The sequence below is a fragment of the Scyliorhinus torazame genome, chromosome 15 (assembly GCF_047496885.1).
Source record: "Scyliorhinus torazame isolate Kashiwa2021f chromosome 15, sScyTor2.1, whole genome shotgun sequence".
NCBI classification, from domain to species: Eukaryota; Metazoa; Chordata; class Chondrichthyes; order Carcharhiniformes; family Scyliorhinidae; genus Scyliorhinus; species Scyliorhinus torazame.
In genome coordinates, this window is record NC_092721.1 from 134,097,178 (window position 1) to 134,114,556 (window position 17,379).

The following is a 17,379-nucleotide window of genomic DNA, read 5'->3' on the forward strand; positions in this document are numbered from 1 at the left end:
CAATAAATTTGCCTCTCACTCTTCTAAACGCCAGTGGATACAAGTCTAGCCTCTGATGTGTTATGTGAGTTGGTTCAACGTTGACTGCAACTGGATGCAGTGAAACTAGAAACAGGCTTCCGACACAGGAGATGGTCCAACACTGTTTTATTGAACTTGCTAATTGCTGCCCATAATCTGCTGTGAGTTGACACTCGATCAATCTAACTGATAACCTCCTACTGGCTTGACCAGACTAACTCTCTACTTCATGGAGATGGTGCTCACTGGCTTGTGCACTCTACTATCTCAGTAGCTGTGTCCTGTGAGAGAGAGAGTCTTAATGCCCTGTGGGCTTTATAGTGGTGGTGTCCTGTCTGGTGATTGGTTGTTCTGTGTCGTGTGTGTTCATTGGTTAGTTATCCTGTGTGTCAATCACTGCCTGTCTGCATCTCATTATATACATGAGTGGATATTATGACAGCCTCTTCAGCCATTCCTCAGGAAACCCACCCATTCCATTAGTCCGGTAAACCTTATCTGACTACATCGAATGCATTTACATCTTTCCTTAAATACTGGTCTTAGCATGGTTCAGGTACATCCCAACGATACAGCCTCCACATTCCCCAGTACTGGTGCCAGTGCCCCACACACTGGAACCCATTTCTCCCACACCAGTCTTTGAACCATGCATTCATCTCTCTAATTTTATTTGCCTTAGGCCAAATTTTCACACAACTCAGGTAATAATCCACAGATTCTAACCTTTGGATGTTTTGCTTTTTAATGTAGTGTCTAGCTCCTCATGCTCTCTACGCAGCATCTCATTCCTAGTTCTACCTAGTTCTACCCTACCATGCTAACTTCGGCCTTTCATCCACTGCAGACAATAGATATTGGAATTCAATCAGCTTTGGTGGCCTTCCTCCTATTTGCCGCAGCCCTGCCGGATGCCCTGCGGCTGTACGAGCTGGAGCTGCTCGAGGTGGAGGAAGCTGCAGCAGCCCCAGAGGAACAGGTGTCTGCTCCCAGGACGTAGAGCTGGCTAACCAACATGCTGAGGAGGTGCAAAGGAGGTGCCGCAAGAGGCCTCGCATGTATCAGCAGCGCCTGTCGTTCAAGGACCTGCCGGACCATGCATGCCATTGAAGACTCCAGCTGAGCAGGGAGACAGTGCGACATATCTGCAAGATGTTGGCGCACCTGGCACCACGGAGGAATGTGGGAGGACACCCGCTCCCTGTGGCGTCATGGTGACATTCGCCCGGAACGTCAATGCCACGGTGTCCTTCCAGGCGCCAAATGAGGACTGTCCGGGATCTCACAGAGCTTGGTGCACAGGTGCATCCAAATGTCACAGAGGCTCTGTATGCTCAGTCGCCACAATGCATCCATTTCAATGTGGACCGAGCACACCAGGATGCCCAGACAGCAGGGTCACTGCAATCGCCAACATGCCCCGGGTCCAGGGGGTGATCGACGGGATGCATGTCCCCCTACAAGCACCTGCAGATGACAGGCCGCTTTACACAAACCGAAAAGGGTTCCACTCAATGAACGTGCAGCTAATATGTGACATCAGCTGCGCATCATGCACGGCCCGATACCCAGGCAGTGTGCACCGATGCATTCATCCTGGCACTCTCGATGGTTCCTGCCATGTTCGAAACGCCTCCCCCTCCTGGAGGTATTGGCTCCTGGGCAAAAAGGGGCTATCCACTGCGGTCGTGTTGATGACGCCTATCCTGATGCCACAGACCGATGTGGATACCCGCTACAACGACGCCCATACAGCGATCAGGCGTGTGATTGAGCGGTGCTTCGGCATCCTGAAGATGCGGTTCAGGTGCTTGGTGCACAGGATATTCTGACCGCCTTTAGGCTCACCGACTGGTGGGTGGGGGGGGGGGGGGGGGAGACGACACCACATCCCACCCCCAAACCTGCCTGCAGCCCCCTCCGTGATACTACCTGCCGCATTACAGGGTGTGGGCCCTCGGTTGGCAGCAACACCGGGTCTGGTCCATGGGCTGGAGGATGATGACAACCCGCTCTGCAATGAGCTCTGGTGCTTTGCATCGTACGACAAAGTCTGACTCCTGCCCACGGTCTCACATTCCACCATCCACCTGGGTGATCCCTGCATGTGAGCACATGGTCCCATAGGATCCCTGGCGTGATGATGGTGGCCCCACCATCCCCTCTCTGGCCATCCCAGACCAGACCACCTTTCACACGCATTTTGACAGAGCACCGAAGCAGGTTGTAACAGTGTTTAATGTGTACAAATATTTACAGATTTATGCGCTAGGCCCTATAACTAAACTGTGACCTGCTCCCTTGCCAACTTAACTGGTGTCTAACTTTCCGGCCTTGCTGGCCTTAACGCTACGTCTAGGTTGATCCCCAGATGTACATCAGGAGTGGAGGCGGCCTGCTGTGATTCCCGCCCAGTGACCTGGGACCCCGTTGGCGGTCATCTTCTTAGCTGACCGGGCCTGGATGGGGCGGGCTCTGCTTTGGTGGCCCAAATGGCATTAGCCATCCTGTTCTGCCCACTGCCCACAAGATGCAGCAGGAACAAGGGGGGGGGGAGGCCCAGGCGCTGTGGTGTTCCGGCACCTCCCCTGCGGGAGCCACCGGCACGGGCCCCATCACCTCCTCCTCCCTCAGGGTACCTGATGGCCCTGGGCTAGTCCATGGGATGGGGGTGCAAGCGGAGCTAACACCTGAGGCTCCTCCCTCACCTGCCGCCGCCAGCCCTGGATGCCAGCTCTTGCCTCGACCAGGGTCTGCATGCTCATGGCCATGGAGCAGAGGGAGTGGACCATCTCTGTCTGGGACTGCACCACATCAGCCAACGACTTGCCACCACCCTCTGGGTCTGTGGCACATCAGCCAGTGACTGTGCCACCACCTTCTGGGTCTGTGGTCACATCAGCTAGTTACTGTGCCATTACCCCCTGGGACTGGGCCACCTCCCTCTATGTCTGTGCCATGACGGCCAGCGCCTGGGCAATGCCGCAAACATTCCCAGCCATGGCCTGCTGTGACTGGGCCACACTCGGGAGCGCTGCTGCAATTTCCAAGTGGCTCTGGCACATGGCTGCCTGTGAGGCGACAATGCTGTCCTGAGCATTGGCCAGCACCTGCACAGAATGCCCCAAGCCTCAGACATGCTGATCCATTGCTGCAGCCCTCGCCCCCAAAGCCTCCACCATGGATGCCACCTGTGCAGTGTTGGCCTGGGTGGCATGAATAGTCAGCACCACCTCCTGCTGCTGCACACGGTTGGACTCCTCCAACTGCACCTGCAGGTGCTGGATGCTCGGCAACAACCCCTCATGTAGTCCCTGGCTCTGTGACTGCAAGTCCACTGTGGATGGGACCGGTTTGTTCCAGAAGCCCAAAATCCATCTGGACAGCAGCTAGTCCCTGGGGTCAGCCTGCCTTCCGACCATCCGCCCCTCAGGTGTTCCTACCCCCACCTGCTGTACCGGATGAACTATGTGGTGAGCACCAGATAGTATCCCCGGAGCCTGTCACTAACGTGCTCAACCGAGGTGAGTGTCTCTGTGATGATGGGAGGTGTTGGGGATAGCTGTGATGGGAGCTCCGGGGTATCTTGGGTCTCGTGTCGAGGGATGTCATCCATGCTGCTATCATCATCACTGCTCGGCACATGGCCGGGCTCCGGCTGTGTCTGCGGCACTGGCTGGGCAGGCGGGTGACACCAAATGGTCCCGTCCCATCACCAGAAGGTCCTGCATAACACAAGACAAGACGCATGATTAGACTGTGGGCCAGGGGGGAATGGGAGTGGTGGAGGTGGGGGTGAGGGTGGTGTTGGGGTGAGGATGGAGGTTGTCATAATATGCACCCATGCACATCATGAGGTAAAAGCAGGCAGTGACAGATACCCAGGTGAGACAATCAACATACAGAACAGAACACGACCAATCACCAGACAGAACACTAGAGGGGGGGCTTCCAACTATAAAACACACGAGGCATCAGCACTCTGCCTCTTTCCACTGGTGACAACTGTAGTGACAGTCAGGGTGTACAAATCATTCAACACCTTCTACATGTGGATCAGAGCTAGCCTGGTCTAGATAGTTAATGTTAGTTTACTTAGAGTAGTAGAGAGTCAACCCACAGGAGCTGTGTGCTTCATTTCTGAAGTTCAATAAATCTTATTGAACCAACACCTACGTTTGATTTATGCTTGATCATTTCACAGCATCGTGTTGCAGTCCGTGTTACCCCAGGGTGAATAACATAACAGAGGTAAGGGTGAGGGTGGTGCGGGGGTGGTGTGTGGGTGGTGTTGGGGGGTTGACACATGTGGCATGGGGAACCGCAACTCAGCAGGGTTTCACTTCCTCGCCCGTGGACAATCTCCACCCCGGCGGCTTCCCTTTCCTCTGGGCCGACGACCATGTCCAGGGCACTCTGCTCAGTCACGGTCAGGGGCTGCTGGTCTGGCGGTCCTCCTCCAGTGTTCTCCCGCTCCCGGTGCTTATGGGCAGCCTTCTCCTGGGGGGGAGGGGGAACAGAAAACGACAGTGTTCGGCAGTCTGACGCATGGAGCCCAGGGAGTAGGTAGCTGGTGGCCTCAGTGACCAGGGCAGCCGGCTATGGCGGCCGGTAATGTTGCCGGCATGTGGTGCAGGGTGGGGGTTCACCCGTCCTCTGTGTGGGGGGGGGTGTTAAAGGTATGTGGGACGGGGGTTGTTGCCAGGGGCACAGTGCTGCCTACTCACCCTGCACACCCTGAGGAGGTTGTGCAGTTTCTTCTGGCACTGCAGGCCAGTCCCAATGGTGTTGCTGGTGGCACTGACCGCCTATGTCACCTACAACCGGGCACGCGAAAGGCGGCAGCTGGCAGCCTCCTTCCCAGACCGGGATTCAGGGTGGGCATGCAAATGATTAACTTTAGATGTTTGGAGGATACAGTTCTTACCAACTAGAGTATGCACAAAATCTCAGATTACCTTCTATTCTTTATCATAATCCTCCTGCTCTAGGTGTGGGACCAACGAACATAAATTTGCATAATTTCTCATTATAAGAAGGCCCCACTCTCAGCTTAATCTCTAAATTTCTGCAAAATTCTACACTAAGTGCTTCATGACTCCCGTGCTCAGACTATGCACTCAATTCCACATCATGCACATGCTTAGTATGAGGGAACATTTCCCAAGCACAATACGGGGGAGCTGAGCCTTTTCTCATAAGCATTGCAGATCTTTTTGTAAAATATTGCATTGGAAATCAGAAAAAAATGCTTAAAAGTGTGAAATTATCAAGTCATGAATCAGTGTAGCACAAAAGGTGGCTATTCGGCCCATCAAGTCTAAGATGGTTCTTTGTAGAGCAATCCAATCTCTCCTATTACCCGGTTTTATCTCCCATCCAATTTCCTTTTGAAATCATTGCTCGTGCTTCCTCACATCCCTCCTGCAACTCTTTCCCCAAATCTTGAATTTGTGGCCACCAGTGACGTCAGTTAATGGGAACAATTTCACTTGAGAAGTACTTTTATGTATTTTTCTATAATTGAGGGAGCTGTATAAATACTGCAGATGGCAGTATTTTAATTTTTAAAGATAAAATTGTTTTCTGAGAAGTTGTGAATCAAAATCTCCCAATATGCTTTTCTTAATTCTATGTCACGTGAATTATTTTTAACGTTTATATAAATCCAATCCAACGTATTGGGATATGATGACTTGCAACTTCAAAGAAAATAAATTATATTATCTTTAGAAACTTAAGTTAGAGATACATAAATCAATCAGAAGAGTTTACAGTTCTTAATAGGATCTGTAATTTATCTCTATTGTCTTTATTATTTAAAACTAGCCAAATTCTTAAAAGAAAACTTTCCTTTCCTTATAAACTTACTGACCCAGATCTTCCAATTTCCAGATGGTCAGTAACCGGACATATTCTGGAAGATATAATATGGGACCCCTTGGACTCCGAGGAAGTCCCAATGCAAAGACTGCGCATATTGCATGGGAAGATTCAACTTCCGATGGTCAATTATCCTGCCCCTAGGACCCTTCATAAACGTTTGCAATGCTGTGTTAGAGTTGAAGGGTTACAACTCACCTGGATAGTTATTCAGGAAATGTTAGATGGTGAAAAACCAGACATAACTCCTGGGTAACTATACAACTGATCCCCCCCTCTCCGAATTGCCATCCTCTCCTGACTCCACCCCGGACCCTCCAACTCTCCCTACCGCGACCAGACCCTATCTCACTACCCTAGCCATCCTGTCACCATTCGCACCACGCAGCTGGCACCCTACCCATCTGACATCCTACCACACTATGTACCCTACCCACTTGTCCACTTACCTCACTCACACTCATTCACTATACAGTGAAAAGCTATTTTAGTGTCTCAAATATTTTCAGTGTGTTCGTGAATGAAGACTTACCAAACTATGGCAGCTAGTGCCTTAGAAAAGGAGCATGGCTTGGCTTCTCTCGGTTATTCTGCGCAAAGAGGAAGGACTCCAAGAACAGATATGCTCTGCATTTCTGAAGAGGTCCAGTTCGAGGTCCATGCCAGAAAGGCAGAGCTCCCGAGTTGGATAAGAAAATAGGAGCAGAATGGCAATCTGACAGTGATTACCACTCCTTGGAAGATTCACTCCACTATATTCCCTCCAGCAACAACATTGCAAAATGTGTACTCCACACCCATCAAAAGTTATTGCAACCATTAGCAATATTCTTTTCAATTCACTATTTGAGAAATACAAAAGGAATATATCGATGAGTCCTCCATTTGTATGTTCATTCAAAGCTACATGGGTAAACAATTATCACTGAAATTATTCTTATAAAACTATAGATTTTGTTATTGATAACTCAGTTCACCATTGCTCTAAAACCACCGAAAGCAACAAGGTTTACTCCTTATGTGTAGTTCTGAGTAGTGAATCCACAACATTCAAAAATGTATTAGAACGATAAATATTACTGTACAATTGTCTGTTGCAAGTTCTCAATACCAGTATGCTGATTTTATTTGTAAAATGTATGCAGTTTATCTGTAGAACCAGCCACCAGTGAGTTTAATGAATCTACACCAACTGACAGTGAAGAGCTTACTGAAAATTCTGTACTCCAGAGAGGCAACAAAGATGTAAAGGTAAACTTAGAAGCAGTGAGTACTAGACAACGCTTTAAGAAGCCATTCTTTTCAAGTGTTCCAAATTGTGTGAAGGACCTGAAATTTATACACTGAGGTTCATCATTGATTCTGTATCTCTACTAAATGTAGCGTTATGGACAGGAGGGGGGTAATTTAAATCACACTAATTTCTCCTTTCACCACCCATCTGTAAAATGAAGAGTGTTTTTGATTTACTTCCTCCTTTATAATTGGTGGCTTATTTCCCAACCCCTCAATCCCAGAGTTGCTCAATGTCTAGTAATAACCCTACAGCAAATTTGAGACCGGATGAACTCACAGGGTTAGTTTATTTGCACACATGGGAGGAGGGTTACAACGTTGCTTCCTTTGTATTCATACAATAAAAGAGTGATAGAGAAATTGAGAAATTACAGTGTAGAGACCACAGGGTTGGTTCCAGAGTCCAGAATCAAGTCCAATGAGGTATTCCTTCAGCAAGGTCCTTGAGTTGAAAACCATTGCTGGATAATTTGCTTTTCTGGTGGGGTTGACTTCACACAATGAGATAGGTATGCAGAGATGATTAAATCTTGTAGGGGGATGATACAGAATTTCCAGTACCAGCATCATAGAGTGGACTGGTGTCCAACCTGGGTTAGAGCTCTTTGTCCGTGATGTTGCTAGTTAGTTGGCAAAATGGCAGACTGAGACTTTGCAATACAGCTAGGCAATATTCCTGGTTTCACAAACCAAAGGTTCATGTCACCTGACTCTCACTTCTGCACATTCGCTTTGACAAAGGGTGTATATTCCTTGTCTGGGTCCCTGAGATTGTTGAATGTTTCAACCATTAATAATTGAAAGGAAGGCCATGGGGTCCTTTGACTTAGCAGACAAGCAGACTCCTGTTGGCCAGCCTGGGTTATGAAATGCAAATGGCTTTTGTATAACTCTTCTTTGAATTTGGTCTGCACAGCCCACAATGTGTTGTTCGTGACTCTTCGGAGATAGCGATATGCGAGTTTCCCTGATATTTCTAAGTTTCTCCTTTTATTTGAGGATCACAGACAGACATAGTTTCAGCCATTTTGGGTCTTTGGTCCAGTTTTAAATTGTTTTGAGGTAGCAATGAGCATATTTCTGTGCATTTTAGAAGAAAAATATGCAGGGTGAGGCCTTAGACCCTCACAATAGTTTACTGTAAACTTTCTTTATGCGGACTAATGTTGATTTCTTTTTCTTTGTTTTGTTTTTATTTTGCATTAAAATTACTGAGAGTAGAAATAGTGATCAAAAGATTCTCAGGAAGAGAAAACAGTGACAAGGACTGGCAGAAACCAGGGCAACCACATTTATTTGCTCAAATCCTCAACCAACAGTTGGTAAATTAAAAGTTTAAACATGTAAACAGCTTCAGGTCACAGTGCAAATGAGGTGATGGTGTAACAGCCCAGATATTTGATACTCTAAAGCACTGTGCCAGGGAGGATTAGATGTGGTTTTGCCCCCATAGTTCCCTAGGTTCATAGTTTTAACACTGTTGTCAGGGGTAATGCATTGAAACAAATGCTAATCACCACTCAGTACAGAGGAAGGGGCAATTGCTGAGTGGGTCACTTCAAACTGGTATAATGAACCTCCTGGCATTTGATGGTTGGCTCAGCCTCTCAGTTCTGCTATGGTATGTCCCACAAGGATGATTATATTTGTTGACATATTGCAGGTTATTTCTGGTTTTGTATACTAAGAAAATGTTTTCTGCAATGATAGTAGTGTATTCCTCTCGATAGCAGATATACAATGTGGAAGCTAGAGCTGGACATCCTATCAACAAAGGCAGGAGACTATTCCACAGAAACGTTTGAACACCAGCGATGTAACTTAAGACTCTAAATCGCTGCATTAATAATTATGTATTATGATTTCAAACATAAAAAACATTGATAAATTTGACAGCATTTCCATATGTTTTTCTTATTCATTAGCTCATGTAGGTATCAATGTTCCTTCGAATATTGAATAATTTTAACCATTTCTTTCTTCAAATAAAACCAGTGGTTCTAATGATCTCAGGTCAGTTCAGGGGACTATGAGTGATCATAGAATGGATCATGCCTCATCCATTAGTGTATGCCTGATTTCAAATTTAGTGGTAGAATTCTAAGATCCATCGCATATATCAAAGTGAAGACCATCTGTGGTTCATTGTAACATTTCCAGCAATTGCTGCACCTTAGCAACAAGCGTGGTAAAGACGGGTATAGCTGCTCACCCGCGTTCTCAGTCAGAAAATGGTATGCACTATTTTGTACACAACAGCAAATCAGTGATGAAAGATAATAATTGAAATGAGGCATACAGATAAAAATAAAACTAATTTGAAACACAACATATTGAGAAAGGATGTGGAAATTTCTACTAACCCAGCTCAAGATGAATATCTGGATTAATTCAGTTAAGGAAAACAATAATGGTGCCGCTTTATAATTTAGTAAACAAAAGGGTACTGCCCCACTGACTCATTTTTCTTTGTAAAATTCCCAATCAGAAAGCAATCAAGACACAAGAGGTTGATGTTTTGCTTGAGACAAAGTGTAAGTAAACCACAAGAATTCCGATGTAGATATGTTTGTTCCTCTGGTTGGGCCACAAAGAACCAATAAATCCTGCTCTCCTCTGCCAAAACCAACTTCCAGAATCATCCTGGAATGCAATGAAAACCCCTTTGCCTCCTCTTCCCCACCCCCACCCCACACTGCACCCCACCCCAGCTTCTTTTCTCACTGCACACTGTCTCCTTAAGCCCTCTGCCTGCCTCTCGTCCACCCTCACCTCCAAGGTTTATGGATTTGTTTGTTATTAAGATTTAGACCATCCATTCTGCTGCTTCCCTTCCTTGCTCTAACTCACCAGGTTAAACTTTTCCTAAGATTCTCCCCTAACACAACCCTCAATCAGTTCTTTCTCTAGTTCCTCCGCCGCCTTCATGCCTTCTCCAAGCCCATTTCTGCTAACAGTCAATTTCTTTCCTTCCATAGTTCACAACGTGTTTCTCGTAAGCCAGAAACACTTCGTAGTGTCACATATGGAGCTGTCTTTAATATTGACTAGTTTGAGTGATTATCTCAACCAAAAACAACTTGCATTAGACCCTTTGAGGCAATAAAACATCCCGAGGTATTTAACAGGAGCATTCAACACCAAAGAGATATTAGACCAGGTGACCAAAAGCTTGGTTAAAAAGGCAGGCTTTAAAGAACATCTTAAAGAAAGAAAGAGATGTAGATAGGTAGAGAGATAGAGGGAGGAAATTCCAGAGCTTAGGTGGTTGAAGGCATGGGCCTCAATGGTGGAGTGATTAAAATTGGGAATTCTCAAGAGGCTAGAAATGGCAGAGCTCGGAGATCATGGGGAATTGTAGGGGGAAAGGAAATTACAGGGATAGGGAGCTGCCAGGCCACAGAGGCTGATTTATACACCATATTTCACTGACATAAAGGGACGTGTCAAAAATAAGACTTCATGATGTAAATATTCCCAAATTCTTTGAAGACGGTCTATTCATGTAAACAGTTGTAAGTGAGCTACTTTCTCAAACAAGACTTCCTGCCTATTTCCAACCCTCTTTGAATAACATGCTTTATCAACCATTATCTTTCTATACTATAGCTAATGAATACCTCTACCTATGTTTATTACCCTAGCTCCTGAGGTTGCAGTGTCATAGTTGGCATCATTGCTACATATCTTTTACAGACAAATTTTACATACCAGAAGACAAGTTATGCATTCCTCTTATGCAACTTCAAAGCCATCCTCTTTATTTTGGAAGATCTGTGGCTCCATGAAATGTTGACAAGAAGTCTGACTGTTAATCCTTTAACTCTTTGCAAGGCCTGACAATCTCACCAATGATGCCCACTTCCTGTTTCCTCGACCCTATTACCACGAAACTGTGGGTCAATTTCCTTTCTGTTAACTGATATCATTAATAGTTCTTTCCCCTCTGCTACTGTTCCCCTTCTCTCTACATCTGCGTTATTGCACATCACCCCCCAAAAAAACACATCCTTGATACCTCCATCGTTAAAAACTACCATATTCTATCCTCCCTTTTCTCTTAAGTCCTCTATAATTTGTTTTTGTATAGGCCTAAGAATGGTAGCTTTTAAAATGTTTTAAGCATCATTAAGATGGAATGTAACTTGCCGGTTCTTTAAATCAATGATTACAATCTATTTTATTAATTTGCAGATAATGGTGATGCTATTGTAAAATGAAGAATGATTGGTTTCTATTGCCCAACAATGCATGGTGAAAAACTTGAATTCCTACAATAAACAGAACTAACACAATTCAATAATACTTTTTCAGACATATCTGTTTTGGTCACTAATGGTTATAATTCCAGCATGTTTAATGGTCAAATGCTGAATTTAAGTTAAAACACTCACACATGAAATTCATATCTGTAACCATGCCTTTTGTGATGCTAAAGAAGCCAATTTGCCCTCCTGGGCATGCACACTCTGCTACCATCTGCCTCTGATGCAGCATGTGCAGAGGACACTCTTGAAAAGGGTGCTCATGCCGGCTTCCCCAATTTGAGCCAGAAGCAACAGAACTGCTGTCTTCATGTCACACAGCCCAACGGGCTGATGTGATGCCCATTTTCCTGTTTGGACTGCACAAGTCTATTCAGTAAATGTGTCAATGCATCAAGCATTTTGCTGAAAGAGGGGATCAGCACTAGTGTTATTTAAATGTCCAGGCAGCCAACTTGCAGATGAGGAGATTTTGAAGAGCCTCTGTTTTTGCAAAGTATCTGAAAGTACATTGAAGTGCCTTTGGAGGTAGTTTCTGAGGGCTGCTGCTTACAGAGGACTACATGATGCAGGTATGGAAACTGAGGCTGTGCCTCTTGACCTGCAAAATGACCGTGAAATTAAGCAGAGAATGCAAAGAGGGAAAGCTACGTAAGGAGGGAGAAGAAGGAAGAACAGGAATAGGAGAAAGCAATCGGGAGACATCCTGGATTCCAAGCAACTCAGCGAGTTGTCAGAGAAGGGATTATCCGGCTTTGTTTTCAGCCACAAACTTCCCTTGAGCAACAAGGGCCCAGCATTCCCCACTGTTTCATCTATCTGGGAGGCCCATCACCCCTTACCACCACCCAACAATAAAACCAAGAAAAACCTTCATATTGTTGACTTATTGTTGTTAGAGGCATTATACAAACAACAATGGAACAGTTTATCCCTTGGAACCTATCTTGTGGGTACCTTTTCCTCTCCTTGTTCACTTATGCAATGCTACCTGGTGGCAACAGCATAGCTTCTGGAAGGTTGTTGACTTTCATTGGGGAGATGGCAAAGAGTCTTGTAAGATGACCGGGAGCAACTCTGAGGGCCCAGCTTCAGATTGCACCACATTGGCATGGACAAAATAAGATAGGCTGTAGGAATACTGGGGCAGTGGCAGTAGTGGGAACACAAATGTTGTCATCCTGAAATGTCACCGATTTAGCTCGGCATCTCCACAAACCTAGTAATCTAAGGACAGATTGTTTGACATTATTAAAGCTTGCTAGTCCTTTTGACCACTGGGATCCACAGCACTAATGGCAGCATTTTGCACTAGCATGTCAACAAGCATGGATTTCATGATCTTTCAGGTGATACATTAAACAGAGGTCCTGTCTACTCATTCAGGTAGATATATAAGGGGCTGGATTCTCCGCCCCGCCGTGCCACCTTTCTGCCTCGACCCGCCGGTGGGATTTTCCATTATGCCGGCCAGTCAATGGGGTTTCCCATTGTGGAGCAGCCCCACGCCGTCCGGAAATCCCCGGGTGCCGGCAAAACGGAGCATCCCGCTGGCGGAGAATCCCGCCCAAGATCTCTTGGCACCATTTTGAAAACGAGCAGGCAAGTTTACATTGTACCCTTTATAGTTCCTGCTTAAATATTTCCCATTGCAGACCTTCAATTCTATTTGCCAGTTTCTACTATTAAATCTGGGGAAGGTCCCTGTTTGTTCATGACAATTTGCTTTTGTCCAAATAAGTACACTTTTATTTTGCCTTTTCTTTTCATTTACTGATCTAAGAATATGCAGCGGAACTCTCCGTCGGCAGGATCCTCTGGTCCGCCGTCAGCGCACCCACGTCCGCAAGTTTCCCGATGGCGTGGAGTGGCCACATTGGAAAACCCCATTGGACAGTTGCGAGAACGGAGAACCCTGCTGCCGGCAGTGGGGGGGGGGGGGGGGGGGGGGGGGGGGGGGGAGGCGCGCGCGCAGGAAACACGACTGGCGGTCCGGAGAATACTGCACACAATATTATTAAACAGGACCCTACTTTCAAAACATCTACATATAGGGCGGCATGTGGTGCAGTGGTTAGCACTGGGACTACAGTGCTGAGGACCCGGGTTCAAATTCCGGCCCTGGGTCATTCTCCCCGTGTCTGCGTGGGTTTCACCCCCACAAACCAACGATGTGCAGGTTAGGTGGATTGGCCATGATAAATTGCCCCTTAATTGTAAAAAGAATAATTGGGTACTCAAAATTTATAAAACTTTTAAAAAATCTACATATTTTGCATCATTCCTTAAAACCCAGTCATATAGTGCTCCCTTTGTTGCTTTAATTGCAACATGTTGGCTGGGGTTTTCCGGCCGTTCACACAGGCAGGATAACCTTGTCCCGTCGAAGGTCCCGCCGCCGGTTTCCAGGCAATGAGGGGTGCATTCAACAAGAATGGTGAGACCAGAAGATCCCATCACCAACCATTGGTGGACCACCTCCACTGCAGTGAGAAAGTATTCCTGAGAATACTATAAAAAGAGGTTAATATTAGTGGAATATTAATAAAACATATACAAATATAATTTTATTGTCAATGTAGACCTCTCAAATTTTTCATATTTCAATCTCCCAGTAGCGTAATTATCACCTTACAATTCCAGACCTCAGTCTAAAGGAATTCTCTTTGGATCTCTTCTCCATTTAAATCCTTACATTCACTTGCGATAATAGACCTGCAGATTCATTTTCATTTGGTCTGACCCAGTATAGAGACCCTCTTCAAGGCAAATGTGTTTTTTACCTTCTCTTTGCAAAACATTATTGTCAGTAATTTATTCAGCCATTATCTTGCAGCTCAACATAAGCATATAAAACTTATGCTTAATATATTCAAAATATATATTTTTATACATTCTTGGGATATGGGCGTGCCCATATATAGGATATGCCTAGGTCAGCATATTTTGCCAATCCCTAGTTGCCCTCAAGAAGGTGATGGTGAACTGCCTACTTGAACTGCTGCAGTCCATGTGGCGTAGGTGCACTCACAGTGCTGTTAGGTAGGAAGTTCCAGGATTTTGACCCAACGTCAGTGAAGGAACGGCGATATATTTCCAAGTCAGGATAGTGTGCAGCTTTGAGTGGAACTTCCAGGTGGTGGTGTTCCCATGTGTCTGCTGCCCTTGTACGTCTAGATCGTTGTGGGTTTGGAAGGTGCTATGTAAGGAGACTTGGTGAATTCCTGCAGTGCATCTTGTAGATGGTTCACACTGCTACCATTGTGTTGGTGGTGGAGGGATTGATTGTTTGTGAATGGGATGCCAATCAAGTAGCCTTCTGGTGTCAGGCTTCTTGAGTGTTGTTGAGCTGCACTCATCCAGGCAAGTGGAGAGTATTCCATCACACTCCTGACTAGTGCCTTGTTGATGCTGAACAGGCTTTGGGTGTCAGGAGGTGAGTTACTCATTGCAGGATTCCCAGCCTCGGACCTACCCTTGTAGCCACGGTATTTATATGAGTCCAGTTCAATTTCTGGTCGATGGTAACCCCCTGGATGTTGACAGTAGATAATTCAGCGATGATAATGCCATTGAATACCATGGGGCGATTGTTGGAGATGGTCATTGTCTGACACTTGTGTGGCGCGAATGCTACTAGACACTTGTCACCCCAAGCTTGAATATTGTCCAGGTCTTGTTGCATTTGGACATAGACTACTTCAGTATTTGAGGAGTTGCGAATGGTGGTAAACATTGCGCCATTATCAGCAAACATCCCCACTTCTGATCTTATGATGGAAGGAAGGTCATTGATGAAGCAGTTGAACATGGTTGGTTAGTCATTTTACAAAGCTATAAAATGAGGATACTTTAAAAGTAATGCATATTTTAGTATACATAGAAACATGTACATGGATGTCTTAACTGTTTTGAAAACATGTATATGGATGTCTTAACTGTTTTGAAAACTGTTTATGGTTATTGTTGCTGAGTTGATGGTTTTGATCATTTGTAGTTAGCCAAAGAAACAGGACAGTATGAAAATAAGTTCAGCTTCTAAAATATGTTCTTGTATACTTATAGCTGCCTTGCTTGAGAATGACAGCAACAGTTTGAATTCACAGACATCTGAAGAGCTAGCTGACCACGACATGAAAGCGATGAAAACTAACATATCTACCCCGTCTGTATGGATGAAATGCATGGTTCAATAATTCTCAAAAGCTACATTCTGATGCTGCTACAAAATCCTTACCAACATAGTTTATGATAATCCCCAGGTCAAAGATCTTATTGATATGACAGGTTATTTATTCAGATGCATACCAATAAATTTCTTCATCTGTTTAATTTAGAATGCTTTTAAAAATAATCTGTCAAATTTTTTACCCTTTATGTCAATTTACATTTGAAATGAATTTCAAAATAAAAGAGTGTTTACTTTCCTGTAACATTTGCAGCTGCAGAATTAAAAAAAACATCATTGTTGGTAACTCACATCATATAAACCAAAATGTTTGTTACATGAATTTTGAAAAGTTAATTTTTAATATAATTTCTCCCATTTTCTTTCTCTCTTTCTGATGACACTGTCCACTCCTCATTTGAAGCCAGAATTATTAGAAATACAGGCTTTTGAGAGACTGGTTCTGATCTTAGTCAGTTTTAGATTGGAATCGGACAGTTTGAACAACAGATTTACCTTTTAGGCAAAATTGGGACACTTTCCATAGGATGCTTGATTGGCAGTCTAGCTAAAAACTGTCAGGACTTCCTCAGAATGAAGCAAGCAGGTTTAGGTGATCAACAGAACTGAAGACTAGATTTTGCACCCTTCTACGTCATAGTAAATTATTTGAATACTAATTTTAATAAATAATCTTTATTGGCACAAATAGGCTTACATTAACACTGTAATGAAAGAGCAGCACATGGCCTAGTGGTTAGCATAGCTGCCTCACGGTGCTGAGGTCCCAGGTTCGATCCCGGCTCTGGGTCACTGTCCGTGTGGAGTTTGCACATTCTCCCCGTGTCTGCGTGGGTTTCGCCCCCACAACCCAAAAATGTGCAGAGTAGGTGGATTGGCCACACTAAATTGCCCCTTAATTGGAAAAAATAATTGTGTACTCTAAATTTATTTTTTAAAAAAGAACACTGCAATGAAGTTACTGTGAAAAGCCCCTAGTCGCCACATTCCGGCCCCTGTTCGGGTACACGGAGGGAGAATTCAGAATTCTCAGCTGGTACAGAAATTGAACCCGCGCTGCTGGCCTTGTTCTGCATCACAAACCAGCTGTCTAGCCTATTGAGCTAAACCAGCCCCTCAGCAACTCCTAACCTGCGATAAAATAAATAAAAATTGTATTTATTACTAATGTTCATGCCTGTGAGCTGCTTGTTCAATAACCAAAGAGGAGCTGATGTGCTGTTGTTAACTCAACATGTAAAAGTGTGAGAGCACCAGAGATGATTCAGGTAGAGGGTAACATAAAACAGAACTCAAAAATATTTTATACACATAAAAGGATAGTCAAAGGAATGGTGGGTCAATTAGGGATAAAATCCAAAATCTTGTGGAGGCAAAGGACATGACACATATTAACTGAACACTTTTGTCTTCACGAAAGAAGAGGATGAAGTTAATGTTGCGGGAGAGGAACAGGAAATAGTGTTATTGGATAGGACAAAAACAGAAAGAGCTACTAAATTGGTTGGCATCACGCAAAGGTAATGAGTCATCCAGTTCAGGTGGAATGCATCCACTGTGTCTAAGAGATGCTAGGGTTGATGTAGCAGATGCTCTGACCACACCCTTTCAACTCGCATTGGATATGGATGTGATGCTAGAGGGCTGGAGAATTGCAAATGTTACATCGCTGTTCAAAAAAGGAGGGAGGGAAAAACCTGGTAACTACAGTCAATAACATTCAAG

At 45.0% G+C, this 17,379-nt stretch overlaps 1 protein-coding gene across 2 annotated transcripts in view; it reads left to right on the forward strand.

Annotated features, from left to right (window-relative positions):
* The window catches only part of kbtbd3 (kelch repeat and BTB (POZ) domain containing 3), a 282,090-nt gene extending 266,286 nt beyond the window's left edge, over positions 1 to 15,804 (forward strand). Inside the window, exons 6-8 of one of the 2 annotated variants that reach the window (XM_072476770.1) lie at positions 7,050 to 7,155; positions 9,689 to 9,734; positions 15,531 to 15,804. In XM_072476770.1, coding sequence (XP_072332871.1) covers positions 7,050 to 7,155; positions 9,689 to 9,734; positions 15,531 to 15,661 — 283 coding nt within the window. In that variant the 3' untranslated portion in view covers positions 15,662 to 15,804. Of the gene's footprint in view, positions 1 to 7,049; positions 7,171 to 9,688; positions 9,735 to 15,530 lie in introns of both variants that reach the window. The other variant, XM_072476769.1, reaches the window with a different exon arrangement.
* Positions 15,805 to 17,379: the final 1,575 nt, after the last annotated feature.